Genomic DNA, 17,672 nt, shown 5'->3' on the forward strand with positions numbered 1-17,672 from the left:
GGCGGAATTCCTGTCCTACATCATCGTCGTCATCATCCTTGCGTTCTTTAGATATCCGTTGTTGGTCCAGCTCAGTCAGTTCCTCATTTGTCAGTTGCTCAGTGTCAGACCCCAACAACTCCTGTACATCCTCCTCCTTCACCTCCACTTCCTCAAAGCCAACATCCTTCACCAATTTGACAATTTCTTGCTTGAGAGCAGGAATGGCATCAAATCCCATGAAGCTGTGGACAGCACCTGGCCAGGCACAACACCAAATACCATTCATACATTGCAAAGTGACCTCTTCCCATGACACATCAATGTTTTCCACGCCATTCAAGGTGTTGCAGGACTTCCAGAACTCCTTTACACTGGGCTTTCCTTCACCTGCCATCTCCTAAATCAGCATGGAGAACATCCTCCATAGGTAATAAGCCTTGAATGTGGCCTTGAATGAGACTCAAGTACAGTATTGTACTGTACAACAGGGGAACATGTTCCAATTCACGTTGGTCCCAATCCGTGCAAACGACGGATATGCGGATCACCAATGTAAATCAGAACACGTTCCCCTATTGATGAGCATCAACGGATAAGGGGGAGATGTATTCTGGGGACCCCCTGTAATTCCTAGTCAGATGGCCATAGTCACCAATTAAGCTCAGATTTGAAATGCGCACAATGAACAGCTGACCAATTATTTATAGACCAAGAATTTTTTGTTTTAGTTATTTTTGCAAATTTAGATTAACCCATATATTCAAGAAAATTCTGAACTCCCCCAGGGAAAGTTTGTGTACAGAAAAAGGTAAAAGTTGTTTTATCAGATAAATTATTCACTATGAACTGTTTGCTCAGCTCAACTCAGCAGTATTCGTAAATCCTATTTTTCACAAAGACAGGCCCGAAAGCTTGTCTTTTAACTGAAAAACATATATCAAAGTGCTGTTATTTGCAGAACAGAAATCACCGTTTCACAGTAATCCTAATTAGCATGTTATTGTATTTCAGTCTGCACTAGCAATAAAGAAACAATTAAAAACACATTTTAACCAGTTGTAACTATCTATTATAAACAGGTATAAGTGTGATTTTTTTACCCATGTGCTAGTTATCACAAAGATAGTTGATATGAAAGCACTGGTTAGACTTTCTGTCCTTTTCAGTTTTTGGTGTCATTTTACTATGAATCCATTCAAATCCAGACATTTTTCTTTATTCCCAATTTTGGAAAAACTGGAGAAATATTCAATATTTTTAATCTTCTCTTACTGATTACCATTCGAAACCCATAAATGGACGACTCCTTCCTCACTAACACAATTAACTACAAAAGTAACATATTGCCTTTATCTTTTCTTTTAATTATCCTTATCTTTAATCATAATAAAACATAATTAAAAAGTAGTCACAGTATACATTTTGTAAATTGAATCACTCTGTGGAAAGATGGGAACTAAAGATGCTTAATCTTCTATAATAAAATGATTCCATGGGACCCAATGGTGCTGTAATTCTTCCATTAGGAAACTGGTCTCTGGATTGTCAGCTACTAGCATGTTCTTTTCTATGGTGCAGAAAGAATGAAGAAGAATCTCAATTTTGTGATAAGAAATATGTACTGTGTGTACATGAGCAGTCTTTTGTATTTTGTATCTCATTTACTGTTTTGCAGATCTGTGAGTGATGCGCTTTCATTTATTTTAAAGAGTTTACACTTGCTAATTACAAGGACCAGCCTAACAGTTTGTATTATATTGAAGCAATAGAATCATGCAAATGGCGGGGGAGGAGGGGAAACCTTCTTGTTGGGTCTGTGAGCAGTCAGTGTAAATGAAGCAAGTTAACACTAGTGCTGAATAACAAATTCTACTTAGCTACAGAACTTTGTTATCATCTATTCTAGGTCACAGTCCATAGCAACGTTTCATCGCTCCTCTTTACTCAAGCATTGATCCCATCTCGGTTCACTTTTGAAGCTCAAATTGAATATCAAATTGATATTCCCAAATGTATGATTTCTTCCCCCACCTCCTCTTGCAAGGAGATGTTAATGCTGGTTTAACATTTAAACTAATAGGTAGTTAATTTTGTTTTGTACAAAAAAATTGCCCTATACATTAGCCTTTGACAAAGGGTTTGATTAAATAGAAGTTTTACTTCACCTCATTGTTTGCTACATGGAAAATGAAATCTGAACAATGGCTTTGAAACTGTTAATGGCCCTTTTTCTTTAATAAAAACTGGTTTACTTGGTAGCACCATGGTTACCAGAACTGATGTATTCATTATGGCCCCAGTTTAGCAGAACACTTAAGCACATACAAATGTCCATCCCTATTCATCAAAGCATTTAAGCATGTGCTTAAGATGTTTGCTGAATAGAGATGGACTTAAGCCTGTGAATGGAGTTAAGTGACTGTTGAATTGGGGTCTGTATGCCCTAATTCTAGAGTGGTTATGTATCTTCATATCCTAGTGGCTTTAATGTAGAATCAGCATAAAAATGAGTGAAGTCCTTAGAATTTGTCCCTTTTTCTTCTTATTATTATTAATGGTGATGGTGGTAATGATTATAAAGAGGAACGGTTGCAGAGTCCATAGAGCTGTGCTAAAGTTGCAGTCCTCCCAGGAGCTCAGGTTCAAGTCCCACCCCTGACATTAGCTCTCTTTTGGCACAGGCCACTGTCAGAGACAGGATACTAGATTAATGGGCCATTGGTCTGATCGGGTATAGCAATGTTTGTCCCTTCAAGAGAAACAGAAGATGGGGGCTGAACAAATGTTGCCGGTGAGCACATATTTAGAGAGACTAATTTGCAATTTTCTGAACAATTATACTATGAGCTCTGGCTGATTACAAAAAAATGAACCGTGCTTGGCTCTGGTGGGCTGCAGAACGTACTACAACCAGCTGTCTATCTCCATGCTGCAGTCTATGTTTGAGGCACAGCAGTTTGCTTTCTGAAATCTCATGCTCTTCGGAGATGCTATAAATACCTTTATTTTTTAATTATTACTTTTTTTTTTTACAGTTTGTTGCTCACCCCAACTGTCAGCAGCAACTGCTCACCATGTGGTATGAAAATCTCTCAGGCTTACGTCAGCAGTCTATAGCTGTGAAATTCTTGGCTGTCTTTGGAGTCTCGGTAGGCCTTCCTTTCCTCGCCATAGCATACTGGATCGCTCCCTGCAGCAAGGTACAGACTGGTTAAGGTGCATGTTGTTTATGGTTATTTATATTCAGTGCTTGGAATGACGTCAAAAGTCTTTCGAAACTAACATCACAAACAATGTTGTCCTCTGAGATTTGCCCTGGGTGAGAACAAGCTCATTGCAAATGCAGCAAGTGAGCATGTTTTGAAATTAATCTTCAAAAGTAATAAAGATGGGGGTGGAGGAAATGGAAAATCTGAGCAAACAAGCGGGAAGGAAAGAATGGAAATAGGAAAAAAATGGAAACGGATGAAAGAATTTGAATGGGATACAGAAGGAGAAGAAAAAAGAAAGGGTGGATAACTTGGGGAAAATGTTTCTTGTCTCTTTGCTCATCCTAACGTTTATTCCTATCTCTTTCCATTTTTAACCTGTTTTTCTGTCCTTCTTCCTCTCTGCCAGGGTACTTTTGTGTGTGTGTGTGTGTGTGCGCATTACTATTTCTTTCTCCCATTTTTCTTTTTAGTTAGTGGTATCATGGGACACCATAAAAATGAATTAGCAGTCCATGACAATTAGAGGTGGATTGTTGAATGTCAAGTAGAAGAATAGATTAAGTCACTGCACCTAATAGCATAATATGGCCCAGTCTCCAAAACTTGGGAGGGGGAAGATGCTGAAACATTAAAAGTTGTTCTGTATCTGTGTTAGACATCCAGGGATTGACAGTATTAAATGCTGCTGAAAGTTCTATTAGGAAGAGCTAGAGGGGAAGGGTACCTGAGTCAGCCATCAGTTGGTCATTAAGTTTGAACAATTGCCTGCAGTACCAGTTCTGTGGTGGAACTTCTATCCTGAGAGAAAGTGCTCAGACAAGGGGAAATAAATGTGCTTATGGATGAGCAATAAATAGCTTTTTCACTACTTTGGGTGGGGGAAGAAGACCATGTTTTACTGAACAACAGTTGGCTACATCATCCACTGTATCTCCAGGACAGGGCTTGTCAAACCTACTTAAAAGTAATAGAAGTGATGGCTAGCTGATTCAGTCCTCACAACATTTGGTCCCATTTCCTTTAAATGCCTGTAAGGAATTCTTTCTATGTTTGCCAAGTCCACAAGATTACAGATCCACTGATGGATATTAAGAAAGGACTATAATTTTCAAAAGACCAATTTTCTAGAAAATGTAGGGCTTCTAAAACAGATGAGACTATAAGTGATGTTTAATACTCAACATCCTTCAAAATAACGACTGATTAGTTTCTATTTCTCAAGCTAATGGAGAATGTGAACACTTTTTCATCAAATTTCATCACATTTAATCAAAAACACATTTTTATCAATGCTGGCTGTTAATATGACACCAATAATAAGTTCCATTATGAAACAACTTGGGATGCTGACTACAAGAGTTAGTCCTGACCAACACTGGGGGTAGCTTCTAATACACCAGTTCTTAAACTGTATCTGCCAAATCTTGTAGTCTTTGGTTGGAGCCAAATTTCACGCTCCAGGGTAATCAGAGCAACTCTGCTGCTAGTGTATCGAAGAACAGAACTTGCCTCTAAATGAAAACTTCTCTGCACTCAGCTATACAGACCAGTTGGCGCTAAAAGCAATATGGCCCCTGGCTCTTTTATTCATTTATCTCTGAAAGGGGAGCAGATTATTGACTTTATCCCAAACTTTACAGACAATATCCCATTCCAGTATGGTACATTAACAGGAGTCAGACTAGCCCGCCTTGACATGAGTTTGTGAACTGCTAATGGTTTGGAGGCTGCCATTGTGTGCTGTGAAATCTAAGCTTTACAGAACAGTTTAAGTCTCCAGCCCTTATGGTTAGGAAGAAGTGTAAACCAATGCTGGAATATCTGCTCTGAGAGGTGTGAACTGACCCAGGCATCTAGATGACTTGTGGATTCTTAAACCTAATGATAATTCCTATGGCAACATTATTAACTATTTCACTGCTAATCAAACGAAGCAAGAGAGAAGAGGGAGGATGGAATTCTGAAGATCTGCCCAATCCACTGGTAGTGGTACCTAATTTTGGTGCCCTGAGCAGGTAGACCTTGGGTTGTGTGTGGATCTTAAAGGATTACCACTGCTACATTTTCCAGGCTGACCAAAGCTGGTATATCATTCAAACACTTTTGAGTGCTACGCTCACTAATTTACAAAGTTCTCTCCCAGTGTACAAATTGTCATGTGGCTTTCACACATTGGTGCACTGCAAATGAAGGGCCAGACCCTCAGCTGGTCTAGCAACGGAACTATTTTTAATTTATACCAGCTGAGTATCTAGCCCCAACGGTTTCTCCCAGTTAACTTTTTTCTCACCTACCACTTTAAAAAACATTCTCAATATTAAAAAAAGTCTATGCTTTTCCTTCAGCCGTGTGTTTCTTTACATTGTTCCCCACCTCTTTGACTCAATTATTTCCTATTTTAGAACCTTTCGTTTCCCTTCTATTTATTTGATATTGTCTTTTTGTATTTCTTTTCTCTCTTTGATAGGTTTCCTAGCTTTATTCCTTTTCAAAATATGTATAACGGACGTTCAGTCCTGAAACCAGCCATTCTTTTGAAATGACTCTTTGTGATTTGTATTCTGTGATTGTTGCTGTCCTCTTTGCCAGTGATAATCAACCATAAGCCCAGATTCCAGAAAGCATTTCTGTCTGATGAAAAGCAATGTTTTGAATCAATAAGGTAATGGGGCCAATAGTACAAACAAGTAGGTCATGCACCCAGAATTTAACTAGATTGTGCCTTATATATAATTGTCATAAGGCACTGAGTTATTTGAAAGAATTAATGTTTCATCAGTTTTCTACAAAAGATTCCACTCAACACTTCAGCTCCTGCAACACTCAGATAAAAATGAGATTTTTTGAAGATATGAAAAACTGCACTTCAAGAAAAAACTCCACTAAGCTTCCTTCAGTAATGCAATGGATAACTGTTTTAAGGGTCCACTGGCAGAAGGGAGCAACTAATAATTCATAGGCAATTTATAGTCCACTGGAGATCGCTCTTCCCCCTTTTAATTCAGAATAGAACTGAGCACATATAAATTAAAAATGAGTTTTCTTAAGAAGTTCCAGGCAATGATCAATATGCCCATAGTCGCCTTAAGGCCTTTCTTATTTGTGATTGTCTTGGCCTGACTGGTGTTTATATGGAAAATTATATTCTACGCGAGGTATAGTTCCAGAGTCTTATCCTATGGCCCTCTCTACACTAACAGAAATTTTCAAAAAATTCCCACTGCTACTAACACCAGCAATGGTGTTAAAAACTTTGGAAGTCGTAGTGTAAACAGTCTGCTAGTCTTTGCGTGCAACTATCTAACAAGGCTGGGCTTAATATGGCATTTGCAGCAGGTGAACTGTCTACACGAGGGCTCATACTGGTGAAACTGAACCAATATTAGAAGTGCTGGGAAATTTTTGAAACATCTCCTATGTATAGAAGGGTCTGTCTCTCCAGGATTACTGCCACCTCCTAACTTGTCATATTGAACTGTTCACCCCCACTTTTAGCCACTTATTCACCTGCATACTGTCTATGCATCTGCTCACACAAGTCCTGATTTCAGGAAGCATCCCTGTTTAGGACAGTAGCTAAGCACAAGCTTAACTTTTAGTATGTGTTTACAGGCTGTCTTGAAAGAAAGAGAGCACTTAAGCATGTGCGTAGGTCTTTCCTGAATTGGGACCATGGTTAGGTGATTCATTCACCCATTCTTTCACTCATCAGACTCCTATTTTTAAGAGATTTTTCCCAAAAAGTTCTTGGTAATGATGCATGTCAGCCCTGAAGGGAGGCATCCACAAAGTCTCTAGAGAACCACACTTCTATGCTCCAATGGGTAGCGCCTCACATCTCTATTCATCATACTTTCTATACCATTTTTTCTCTGTAAAATCAGATGGAAGAGAAGTAGCAGAACAGCAAGAAAGATCAAAAAATGAAACATTAAATCCTCCTAAATTGCATTTCATAAATGCTTCCCTCCCCCAACCTATTGCAAACAGAATCAGGTTCCTTCCATTGTTGTGAAGGGTAGATGAAAAATGAATTGTAAGCAGGGGGGGGACAATGATACTTCTCTTGTTTGAAACCTCAAAACAAATCTTTTCGGTTTTGTTTTGAGGTTTGGAGCAAGGTTTCTGTGGGTTCTACATTGTACGAATGTGTTCTTCCTCACCTTGTCTTAAACTTGACCAAATTTAACATTTAAGCACCGAATGCATTTCTTTAGATCCGAACCCAGACAAGAAAGGTCAAGACCTGGAGAGGTACAGATTCTAGGCCCAAATGTTGCAAACCAGTAGATAGTCTTATGACACTGGTTAGCTTCAGTGACATTTCTCTGAACAGAAAAGAATGCTGAATTACAGATGGAAACCAACTTAAACAATTTGTACTGCATTTATTCATAAATGGATCAGAGACCACGGGGGTTTCCTCAGAGGAGGTACCAACGCACACTCCAACATATAATGTAAACCCTTATTCACATGCTTGAGGCCCACTGAAGTCAATGTGTCAATAGGGTGGTTCACATGAGTAAGAGTTTGCACAATCGGTTCCATAGGCTGTACCTACTCTAGGATATTTTTGCCAAACTTCTGCCATTTCTACCAGCAATTCAGCTCTCTCAGTGGTAGCAATATGGTGGGAGTGGTAGTATAAGCCTCATATCAGTACTAAACCTTCATAAAGCATGTGTACAGGACACAGTCTTTAAAATACCAGCAGCTGATGCTTTCTTATACTAACACAACCCACTGTTCCTGGTGATGGGGAACTGAATCAGCGGTAGGAATAGTGGGACACTTTTGCAAAATCTCTTAGCTTAGACAAAGCTATCATTTGCCGTGGCAATTCAGAACTCAATTTGATAAAGCACTAAGCCAATGTTTAAGCATTTCTAATTGACCTCAGTGGGACATAAGCAAGTACTTAAAGGCTCTGCTGCAGTAGGGCTGAGATAAGAATCACATTTTTCTATTCACACATTTGGAAAACTCTTTCAGAAATTTGATCTGACCTAAATTTTTCAACAGGTTAACCAGCTTTGGCAATCTTTTAAAAGATATATTTTCAATTTTAGAAATTTAGACACTAGAAAGACATAAGAAACTGAACAGTGCTAATTTTTGTTAACGCTAAAGAATCTTGGCATAGTTGTTTTCTGGGTTTTAAAATATTTACTGTTTCATATTGTGCTATAGTCAGACTCTACAGAAACAGTTAATGAACTAGAGTAAAGCAGTAGAGAGATTTAACCACTGAAACCCCATTTCAAAGACTAGAGAGGGAGCTCTTTCTTGAGGAATTGGTTGCTTAGGAGGGGGGAAGAAAGAGAGGGGAATTTAGTGTCTGAACTCTTCCCACATCTCTTCTCTGTTTAAGGATCAAAACATTAGATACAAAGCAAGGTCGTGAAAATAACCCTTCATCTCCAATACAAAGGAGGCATTGGTCCAAGAGTAAATAATCACACGGCTAGCTCTGACATATTCTTTCGGGGGTAATATATTATTAATTCAGGGGAAATTCATAAAGAGATAAGGGTTATCTAATTAGCCAACTAGGTAACCGTGTTTCTCAATAAGGATGAGAGAAACTTTAGTTACTCTGAAAAGAACTTGGTTCAGATCAGTGCTTACACCACTTCTGTATTTATTGTATTAAAATAGGTCATTGTGGTATATTGAGAAACTCAGTAAATGCTGTAATAATTACAGTAGACAATTAACATACTGATGCATATGAAGAGTGTTATCAAAGAACTTTTTATAGAAAATATTGTGTCAGACAAGTTAATGAGAGATCTAATGAGATTGAATCAGAGATCTACTAGATAAACGGGTTTCAGAGTAGCAGCCGTGTTAGTCTGTATCCGCAAAAAGAAAAGGAGGACTTGTGGTACCTTAGAGACTAACAAATTTATTTGAGCATAAGCTTTCGTGAGCTACAGCTCAGCTATCACAGAGATTTATTATACTAGCACAGGGCCTGATTTATACCAGTTTAGGCTGTGGTGAGGGAGAGAAGAATTAGGTCCAGAATAGTCTAAGATGCACTGTGTTTTCATATCTATATAAAAATACACACAGACATATATAAAATATATATCCTTGTTCCTTTCTGCCTTAGAGTGAACAGGACAATTTGGATATCATGCAAACATCTGTGGGTAGTAAGAGAGAAATGTAACATCCTAAGATGAACAGTTAGCCTAATTCATAATGCCCTGGGCATGATCTGGAAGCAGCAAAGAACAAGCTTTCTATAGATTCTATGTATTATTTTAATACATGAAGAGTAGCTCAGTTCTGGAGTTTTCAGCAAACTTCCAAAGTATAAATACTCTCATCTGTGTTAGAGAGAAACACTAGAAAACATGGGAACTAGACCAGGAAAATAATAATAAAACTTTTGTCTTGTACACATTTTCTTTTCAGCTGGGACGGATCCTCCGAAGCCCTTTCATGAAGTTTGTGGCACATGCAGTTTCTTTTACAATCTTCCTTGGACTGTTAGTAGTGAATGCCTCAGACCGGTTTGAAGGAGTGAAAAATCTTCCCAACGAGACCATCACGGATCATCCCAAACAAATATTTAGAGTAAAAACTACTCAATTCTCATGGACAGAATTGCTAATCATGAAGTGGGTTTTAGGTAAGGAAAAATTGTCTCATCTTTTAATCCTCCAATGAAGGCCAGAATATCATGATAGGAAATAATGGACGAATTGTTAATGGTGATCTGCCAAAGAAAAACACTCTGAAATAAATGTGGATCCCGATGAGGTCAGTGGCACAATCCATTGACTTCAATAGGGTCAGGGGACAGCTCTGTCTTGGTCACAGCTGCAGAATGCACTGAGCAACATCTGGCAGATGCATACTTTATTCTAGTGTTGCTGAATGCCTCAGACAAAACCTGGTCTGTTGGTTTAATTGGGACATCTCTTTCAACCCATAGGGGAAAAGAAACTTTTTATAGAAAATGCTAGTTCTCTACAGGTTTCTCTATTGGTTTTCAGAGTAATTTCTATAGAACCCTATTAGTTTAAATTCTGCTAAATTACACACAACCTTTTCCTGAGAGAAATGGTAACGTAGCAAATGAATGAGAGCCTGGCAATCAAATGGTTTAAAAGAAAAACAAATGATGAGTGAAGCACTGAAATAGGTTATATCTGAAATGATTAAAGAGTGATGCAGATCCATTTTGATGATGTTGCCAAGCATTAAGTTAAACACGTATTGTCCATGGTGAGTATTTTTGTTTTGTTTTGTTTTTTCTCCTTCCTCTGAAGCATCAGAGGTGGCCATGGCTGAAGATGAGACACTGGACAGGCTGAGCCAGTGCTCTAAAGTGGCACCGAATGTTCTCTCTCTTTCATGTGCTTAGCTGGCTGGTTCTTGCTCATAATGCTCAGGGTCTAACTGATCACCATATGAGGGGTTGGAAAGGAATTTTCCCCCAGGTCAGATTGGCAATGATCTGCTTTGCTAAGGAGAAGGAGGGGTTGTCTTCCTCTGTAGCACTCGATGCAGGTCACTTATTGGGATTATGTGGGTACATCTCACTCAATCAATTCCCTGCCATTGCAGGGGCCGCAGGCATTGGTGCACCTCAGTCCCTCCTATTCCCTGCCTCTCGTCTGGTCTCCTGTGGAAACCTCCCCACTCATGGGGTTCCAGAGCGCAGGCTCCAGCCCAAGCCTGAACATCTGCACTATGATTTTACAGCACAAGCCCCATGAGCCCGAGTCAGCTGACACAAGCCAGCCACGAGTGTTTTATTGCAGTGTAGACATACCCTAATACTTTGGTCTAATTTTGGATATTGGGTTTAGCGTGCAAGTTGCTCGGCAGCAGGGCCGGCTCTAGGATTTTTGCCGCCCCAAGCAAAACAAAATTTTGGCCGCCCCCGCATTTTTTTCATGCCCTCCTGCCCCCAGCTCTTCCTTAACTCCGCCCCTTCCCAACTCCTTCCCCAAATTCCCAGCCCCGCTTCCTCCCCTGGGCGTGCCACATTTCCCCCCCGCATTGCTTCCTGTGGCTCCCCCCACCGCAACCCCCCTGCCCAGGCTCACCTCCGCTCCGCCTGCTCTCCTGAACACGCCGCCACTCCACTTCTCCCTGCTCCCCCTCAGGCGAGGGAGAGACAGCGCATTCAGGGGAGCAGGCAGAATGGAGGAGAGCGAGGGTGGGGGGAGTGCAGGAAGTAACAGGCGGGGAGGGGTAGAGGAACCACTCTCCACCCCAGCTCACCTCTGCTCCATCACCACTGCCTCCCCCAAGCATGCCACTGCTCGGCTTCTCCCTCCCTCCCTCCCAGACTTGCTGCGCCAAACAGCTGTTTCGCGTGCGGCAAGCCTGGGAGGGAGGAGAGAGAAGCGGAGTGGTGACGACGTGCTCAGGGGAGTAGGCGGAGGCGTAGCAGAGGCGAGCTGGGATGGCGGGGACACATTTCTAGGGGCGGCATAGCCGGCGCCGGAATGCCGCCCCTAGAAATGTGCCACCCCAAACACCTGCTTGTTTTGCTGGTGCCTAGAGCCGGCCCTGCTTGGCGGTGTTGGTGGCCTGTGACAAGCAGGTGGTCAGACTAAATGAGCTGATAGTCCCGTCTGGCCTGAAACTCTATGACTTTAAACAGCCATAAATTAAACTGCTGATGAGTTTCAGATAAGTTTACAGTGGTGTTCGAAGTCCTGCAGACCGAGAAGATATTGATCTACTTGCTTACTGCTTACTTACCACTTACAAGCCCCATTACCCTGGACCACCAGTCTCAATAGGCTTACCTTGTTGATTCTGACTTCACAGTAGTTATTTTCCTCAACATATTGGTTGATGATGTGAGAGAAGAATCAAGGCTAAATAGCTCCCTAGTTCCATGCAAGTGGTTGGAATTACACCAGTGTAAGAGCAGAATCAGGCCCCTTATATCTCCTGGCCCAGTCACAAGTTTATTGTTCTCTGGCTTTGCAGTAAGCAGAATTACCTACAGGATATTGGATAGAGAAAAAGAATAGCTGGCATACTGGACAGAATAATGTATGAATAATTTATTTTTAAAGCGATATTAAAAGAGTTTGGAGGAGATGATTAGGTTTTGGCCAGGGTATTCTTTTTATAGGTTGCTGGTATCTGACTTCTTGCGGTAGGAAGAAAACATTAACTGAAAGCAAATTATTTCCATTTTTTAGGAGAAGGAAAGCGAGTTCTTTGTACAGACTTCTGAGGTATAATGAGATTTTTTTATTACATCTCTATTCTCTCAGAATAACATCCCAGCACCAGCGTGCGCTGTATTCGCTGGACGGGGGAACCTACCATTTCACTCGTATTCCATTCACATTGTTTCAGTGAAACCAAGAGGATATAACCAAATTACCCTTATCCTGCACCTCATAACATGATTGTCCTTAAAAGAGTGCAGTTGGTTGGAAACTAGGTGGGTTCAGAAGCAGGTGTGGGACTCTAATTGTTATTAAGAATTTTCTGGTGATGGCAGTTAAAGAGCTTTACTGGGATACTTGCCTTTAGCACCATGCACTTTCTGACTGCTGTGGTTCTAGTCGCTTTTCATTTAACCATATCATCAGATTCTGTAACATGCCAAACTCATATTCACATATCCCATTTGTTGCTGGGCTTGTTCTTTGGAAACTTTGGAAAGAACCTGTGACGGTAACCATCTTTTCTAGCATCTCCTCTCTATGGATCCAACAAGCCACCTACCGCTTAGTGACAGTATGTAGCAAAGCAGAGCACGGTGAGTAAGGAAATACACTTCACTACACTGAAAGGTGCAACCCCAACACTTTCACTATAGACTTGAGCCAAAGCCCACCGATGTAAATAGAAAAGCTCTCACTATGTTCTGTTATCAGTGGATTTGGGATCAGTCAGGGTCACACAACTTTTATGAATGTAATTTTCTACACTAAATGTTTATTTCTCTCCTACATCACGCTGCACTCATTTTTATGGCAATGAGTCATTTTTTCTTAAAAAGTTTTATTATTATTATTTATTATTTAAAAAAGAATAGTTCACAGGCATTAACACTGCGTAAGGCCCACAAATTCTAGTTACAGCAGGGACCCTTACAACTCGTTTGTTTTGGTTCTCTCAATATTTGCAGCTAAAATGACCACAGGTGATGCTATAAATGCTGAGGTGGAATTATTTAGATAGCTCAGCCATTTTGTGAAGTGATCAGCTCACATTCACGGGGGACTACCGCAGTGTTATTAGGGCTGGTTGTGCATTTTCTGTCCAAATTTTTCTTCCTACAGAACTGGATTTTTCAACAAAATGAAAATGTTTGCAGAGTGTTTGATTTCCTAGACATTTTTCATCAGAGAATCAAAAGCTCAAATCCTGAAATTTCATGGCCAAAACCAACAAGAGTTTTTCAATGCTCAGCAGTTTTCGACTGATTGTTTTTTCAGTGTTTCCCAAAATCTTTTTTTTTAATGGGGGGGGGGATGAAAATATTCTAGTTATTGGCTGGCAAAAACTGGAATATATTCAAGTGGCCTTTTTTCAATAAGAAGTCAAAATTTTCCACTGGAATTTTTTTTTTTTTTTTTTTGGAAATTTTCCCTGGTGGGAAAAACATTTTCTGACTAGCTATAATAATAATATTAACCCAAATCCAGTTAGAGGGACTATGGCTGCCACTGTTTTAGTTATATCCAGTGTCTCTGGCTCACTACCCATCAAAATACTGCTATCTACCAGTGGGGTCTGATTTTAGTTATTAAAGTGATTAAAAACTGTGAGAGAGATTCTCAGACCGTGTAAATCGGCATCGGTCCATCAATGGAGCTAAACAGATTTACACTAGATGAAAATCTAGCTCAATACAACTTCAAAATAACCTGTCAGACTTTTGCCTCTTCCATGTAAAGTTCCACTGGCATTTGTGCTTTTAGGCCTCAGGAAAGGAAGTTTAGTGCTTACTGAATGAGGGAGGCAACCTAGTGACAGAGGATGTGGAAAAAGCTAATGTACTCAATGCTTTTTTTGCCTCTGTCTTCACGAACAAGGTCAGCTCCCAGACTGCTGCGCTGGGCAACACAGCATGGGGAGTAGGTGGCCAGCCCTCTGTGGAGAAAGAAGTGGTTAGGGACTATTTAGAAAAGCTGGACGTGCACAAGTCCATGGGGCCGGATGTGTTGCATCCAAGAGTGCTAAAGGAGTTGGCGGCTGTGATTGCAGAGCCATTGGCCATTATCTTTGAAAACTCATGGCGATCGGGGAAAGTCCCGGATGACTGGAAAAAAGCTAATGTAGTGCCCATTTTTAAAAAAGGGAGAAGGAGGATCCTGGGAACTACAGGCCAGTCAGCCTCACCTCAGTCCCCGGAAAAATCATGGAGCAGGTCCTCAAGGAATCAATCCTGAAGCACTTACACGAGAGGAAAGTGATCAGGAACAGTCAGCCTGGATTCACCAAGAGAAGGTCATGCCTGACTAATCTAATCGCCTTCTAAAATGAGATTACTGGTTCTATGGATGAAGAGAAAGCAGTGGATGTATTGTTTCTTGACTTTAGCAAAGCTTTTGACACAGTCTCCCACAGTATTCTTGTCAGCAAGTTAAAGAAGTATGGGCTGGATGAATGGTCTATAAGGTGGGTAGAAAGTTGGCTAGATTGTCGGGCTCAACGGGTAGTGATCAATGGCTCCATGTCTAAATGGCACCCAGTATCAAGTGGAGTGCCCCAAGGGTCGGTCCTGAGGCCAGTTTTGTTCAATATCTTCATAAATGATCTGGAGGATGGTGTGGATTGCACTCTCAGCAAATTTGCGGATGATACTAAACTAGGAGGAGTGGTAGATACGGTGGCAGGTAGGGATAGGATACAGAGGGACCTAGACAAATTAGAGGATTGGGCCAAAAGAAATCTGTTGAGGTTCAACAAGGATAAGTGCAGGGTCCTGCATTTAGGACGGAAGAATCCAATGCACCGCTACAGACTAGGGACCAAATGGCTAGGCAGCAGTTCTGCAGAAAAGGACCTAGGGGTGACAGTGGACGAGAAGCTGGATATGAGTCAACAGTGTGTCCTTGTTGCCAAGAAGGCCAATGGCATTTTGGGATGTATAAGTAAGGGCATAGCCAGCAGATCGAGGGACGTGACCATTCCCCTCTATTTGACATTGGGACTCATCAGGAGTACTGTGTCCAGTTTTGGGCCCCACACTACAAGAAGTATGTGGAAAAATTGGAGAGAGTCCAGTGAAGGGCAACAAAGATGATTAGGGGTCTCGAACACATGACTTATGAGGAGGGGCTGAGGGAACTGGAATTGTTTAGTCTGCAGAAGAGAAGAATGAGGGGGGATTTGATAGCTGCTTTCAACTACCTGAGAGGTGGTTCCAAAGAGGATGGTTCTAGACTATTCTCAGTGCTAGAAGATGACAGGACAAGGAGTAATGGTCTCAACTTGCAGTGGGAGAGGTTTAGGTTGGATATTAGGAAAAACTTTTTCACTAGGAGGGTGGTGAAACACTGGAATGCGTTACCTGGGGAGGTGGTAGAATCTCCTTCCTTAGAAGTTTTTAAGGTCAGGCTTGACAAAGCCCTGGCTGGGATGATTTAATTGGGGATTGGTCCTGATTTGAGCAGGGGGTTGGACTAGATGACCTCCTGAGGTCCCTTCCAACCCTGATATTCTATGATTCTATGATTCTATGGTGTGAACACTGTTATCATTAGTGATCTGTCTTTCTCAATCACTGACTCTTAAGTCCTTGGGAGAAATTTGCTGTTATAAATGCCAGCCTTATTTTAACTTGATCTAAAGTATCTTCAAGTGTTTCATATATCGAGAGGGAGTGAGCATTGTGGTACTTGTATCCATTTAATTATAGTCAAAAAATAATAGTCTCCAGCCAGTTGTTAGATGGAAATCTGAGAGTAATGAGAGCTGTACTTCAAGGATGAAGTACCTGGAGAGCTGGTGAACTGCCTTATCTCTTTATATGAAACTATTATGGATAAAGATCCCACACATAAGCATACACAGAAACACCTCCCAAAAGACAGAGAAGTGCATATGGCTGCTGAGGTATATTAACTCCAACACCTGTGTGCCAGATACACACATCTGGAAATGTAGGGCATTACAGAGTCCTCATACACAGTTACTGTACTCATAGTGAGCTGTGGCGGTATCCACCAGGAATGAAGTTCACAATACAAGTAATACTCTGCTTTTAACTCATATCCTCCATGTTTCTGTTTTTGTTTTCCTTCCTCCTTCATCCTATGACAGTGATGATGAATGCTGATGACACATAACTTGTTCCTACTTCAGCCAGTCATTTTCAGGTAATTAGTTCCTGGTCCCTTGGCCTTAATTCTTTTTGGGAAAATTGGCTGGTTGAGTTAGCTGGCTTCCATCCAGTACAATAATGAGATGTGTTAAAAGTGGCATTATCCCGTGATAATATGACACTGTTAACATATTGCATGGTGGCCAGGGCACTGGCCGGCAAAGAAATCTTGCTGGAGATACAAAATCCACAGAAGATTTTGACTTAAGTGTACATGTGTTGAGAGCAAAATAATCCATAGTAAAATTCAGATTAGAGTTGGACAAAGATGAGAATTCTGCCTTATGTTCCCAACTATACACAGTGAGGGTGATAATTTACAATAGATCCATCCCATAGTTACTGTCTAAACATGACCATTTAAAAGAAGGGAGAGAAAATAGTGTTTTAGGCTGGTTAGCAGTTCATCTGTGCAAAATTCTGCTCTTAAACATGCCCAAAGAGCTTGATTCTCCATAGCCCTGCAGCTTGTATAGTTATTTGCCCCAGTGCAAACTGGGTGTAAAACATTATCAGATTGGAATCATAGTGTTTGACACCCATGTTGCCCAGTGCATTTCAGTTGTGCTTGTCCTACCAGTGCAGTGACATCAATGGGAGCTCCAGACACATAGAGTAAGCACCCTCCCAGAGCTGAGAAATACTGTGATTATCTGAGAGGAGAATTTTGCCCTTTCGGTACATGCCTCCAACAATACTCACAAGTTTGCTATTGGGGCATGTCCTTTACTGCTCTTGTTCTGCTGCCTGTTTTAGCTAAGATCACTCTTTTTATTGTCTTCAGGTGAGAAAGAAAGTCCCTAAGACTGAGATTTTCAAAGGAGGCTGTGGGCGTTAGGTACCCAATTCCTACTGAAATCCAAAAGGTTTTATGTAGAAAAGCAAAACCCTAGAGCAAAAGCAGTTGCACAGGTTAAGTTCAGAACAGATGTATTCGAACACAACTGCTCTCATTAATCACACAATCACAATCATTGGGAGGGCTCCAAATCTGTCTACTATCTTCATCAGATCATTGGTGATGTACAGTATCAAGACAGTAGATTTAATAATTAGCGCAAAAGTCACTTGCTGTTCCCTCTAGTATACAGTGGGCTAATAGTTCTTCCCTTTGTGTGCTTCCTCTATATTTACTATCTTGTTTC

The 17,672-nt window shown here is 40.9% G+C and overlaps 1 protein-coding gene across 1 annotated transcript in view; it reads left to right on the forward strand.

Annotated features, from left to right (window-relative positions):
* The window catches only part of TRPC7 (transient receptor potential cation channel subfamily C member 7), a 120,555-nt gene that overhangs the window by 64,638 nt on the left and 38,245 nt on the right, over positions 1–17,672 (forward strand). The window contains exons 4-5 of the mRNA XM_084636906.1: positions 3,018–3,182; positions 9,624–9,840. Of these exons, the coding sequence (XP_084493032.1) occupies positions 3,018–3,182; positions 9,624–9,840 (382 nt within the window). The remainder of the gene's footprint in view (positions 1–3,017; positions 3,183–9,623; positions 9,841–17,672) is intronic.

The sequence above is a fragment of the Lepidochelys olivacea genome (genome assembly GCF_965140295.1).
Source record: "Lepidochelys olivacea isolate rLepOli2 genome assembly, chromosome: 8".
Taxonomy (NCBI): domain Eukaryota; kingdom Metazoa; phylum Chordata; order Testudines; family Cheloniidae; genus Lepidochelys; species Lepidochelys olivacea.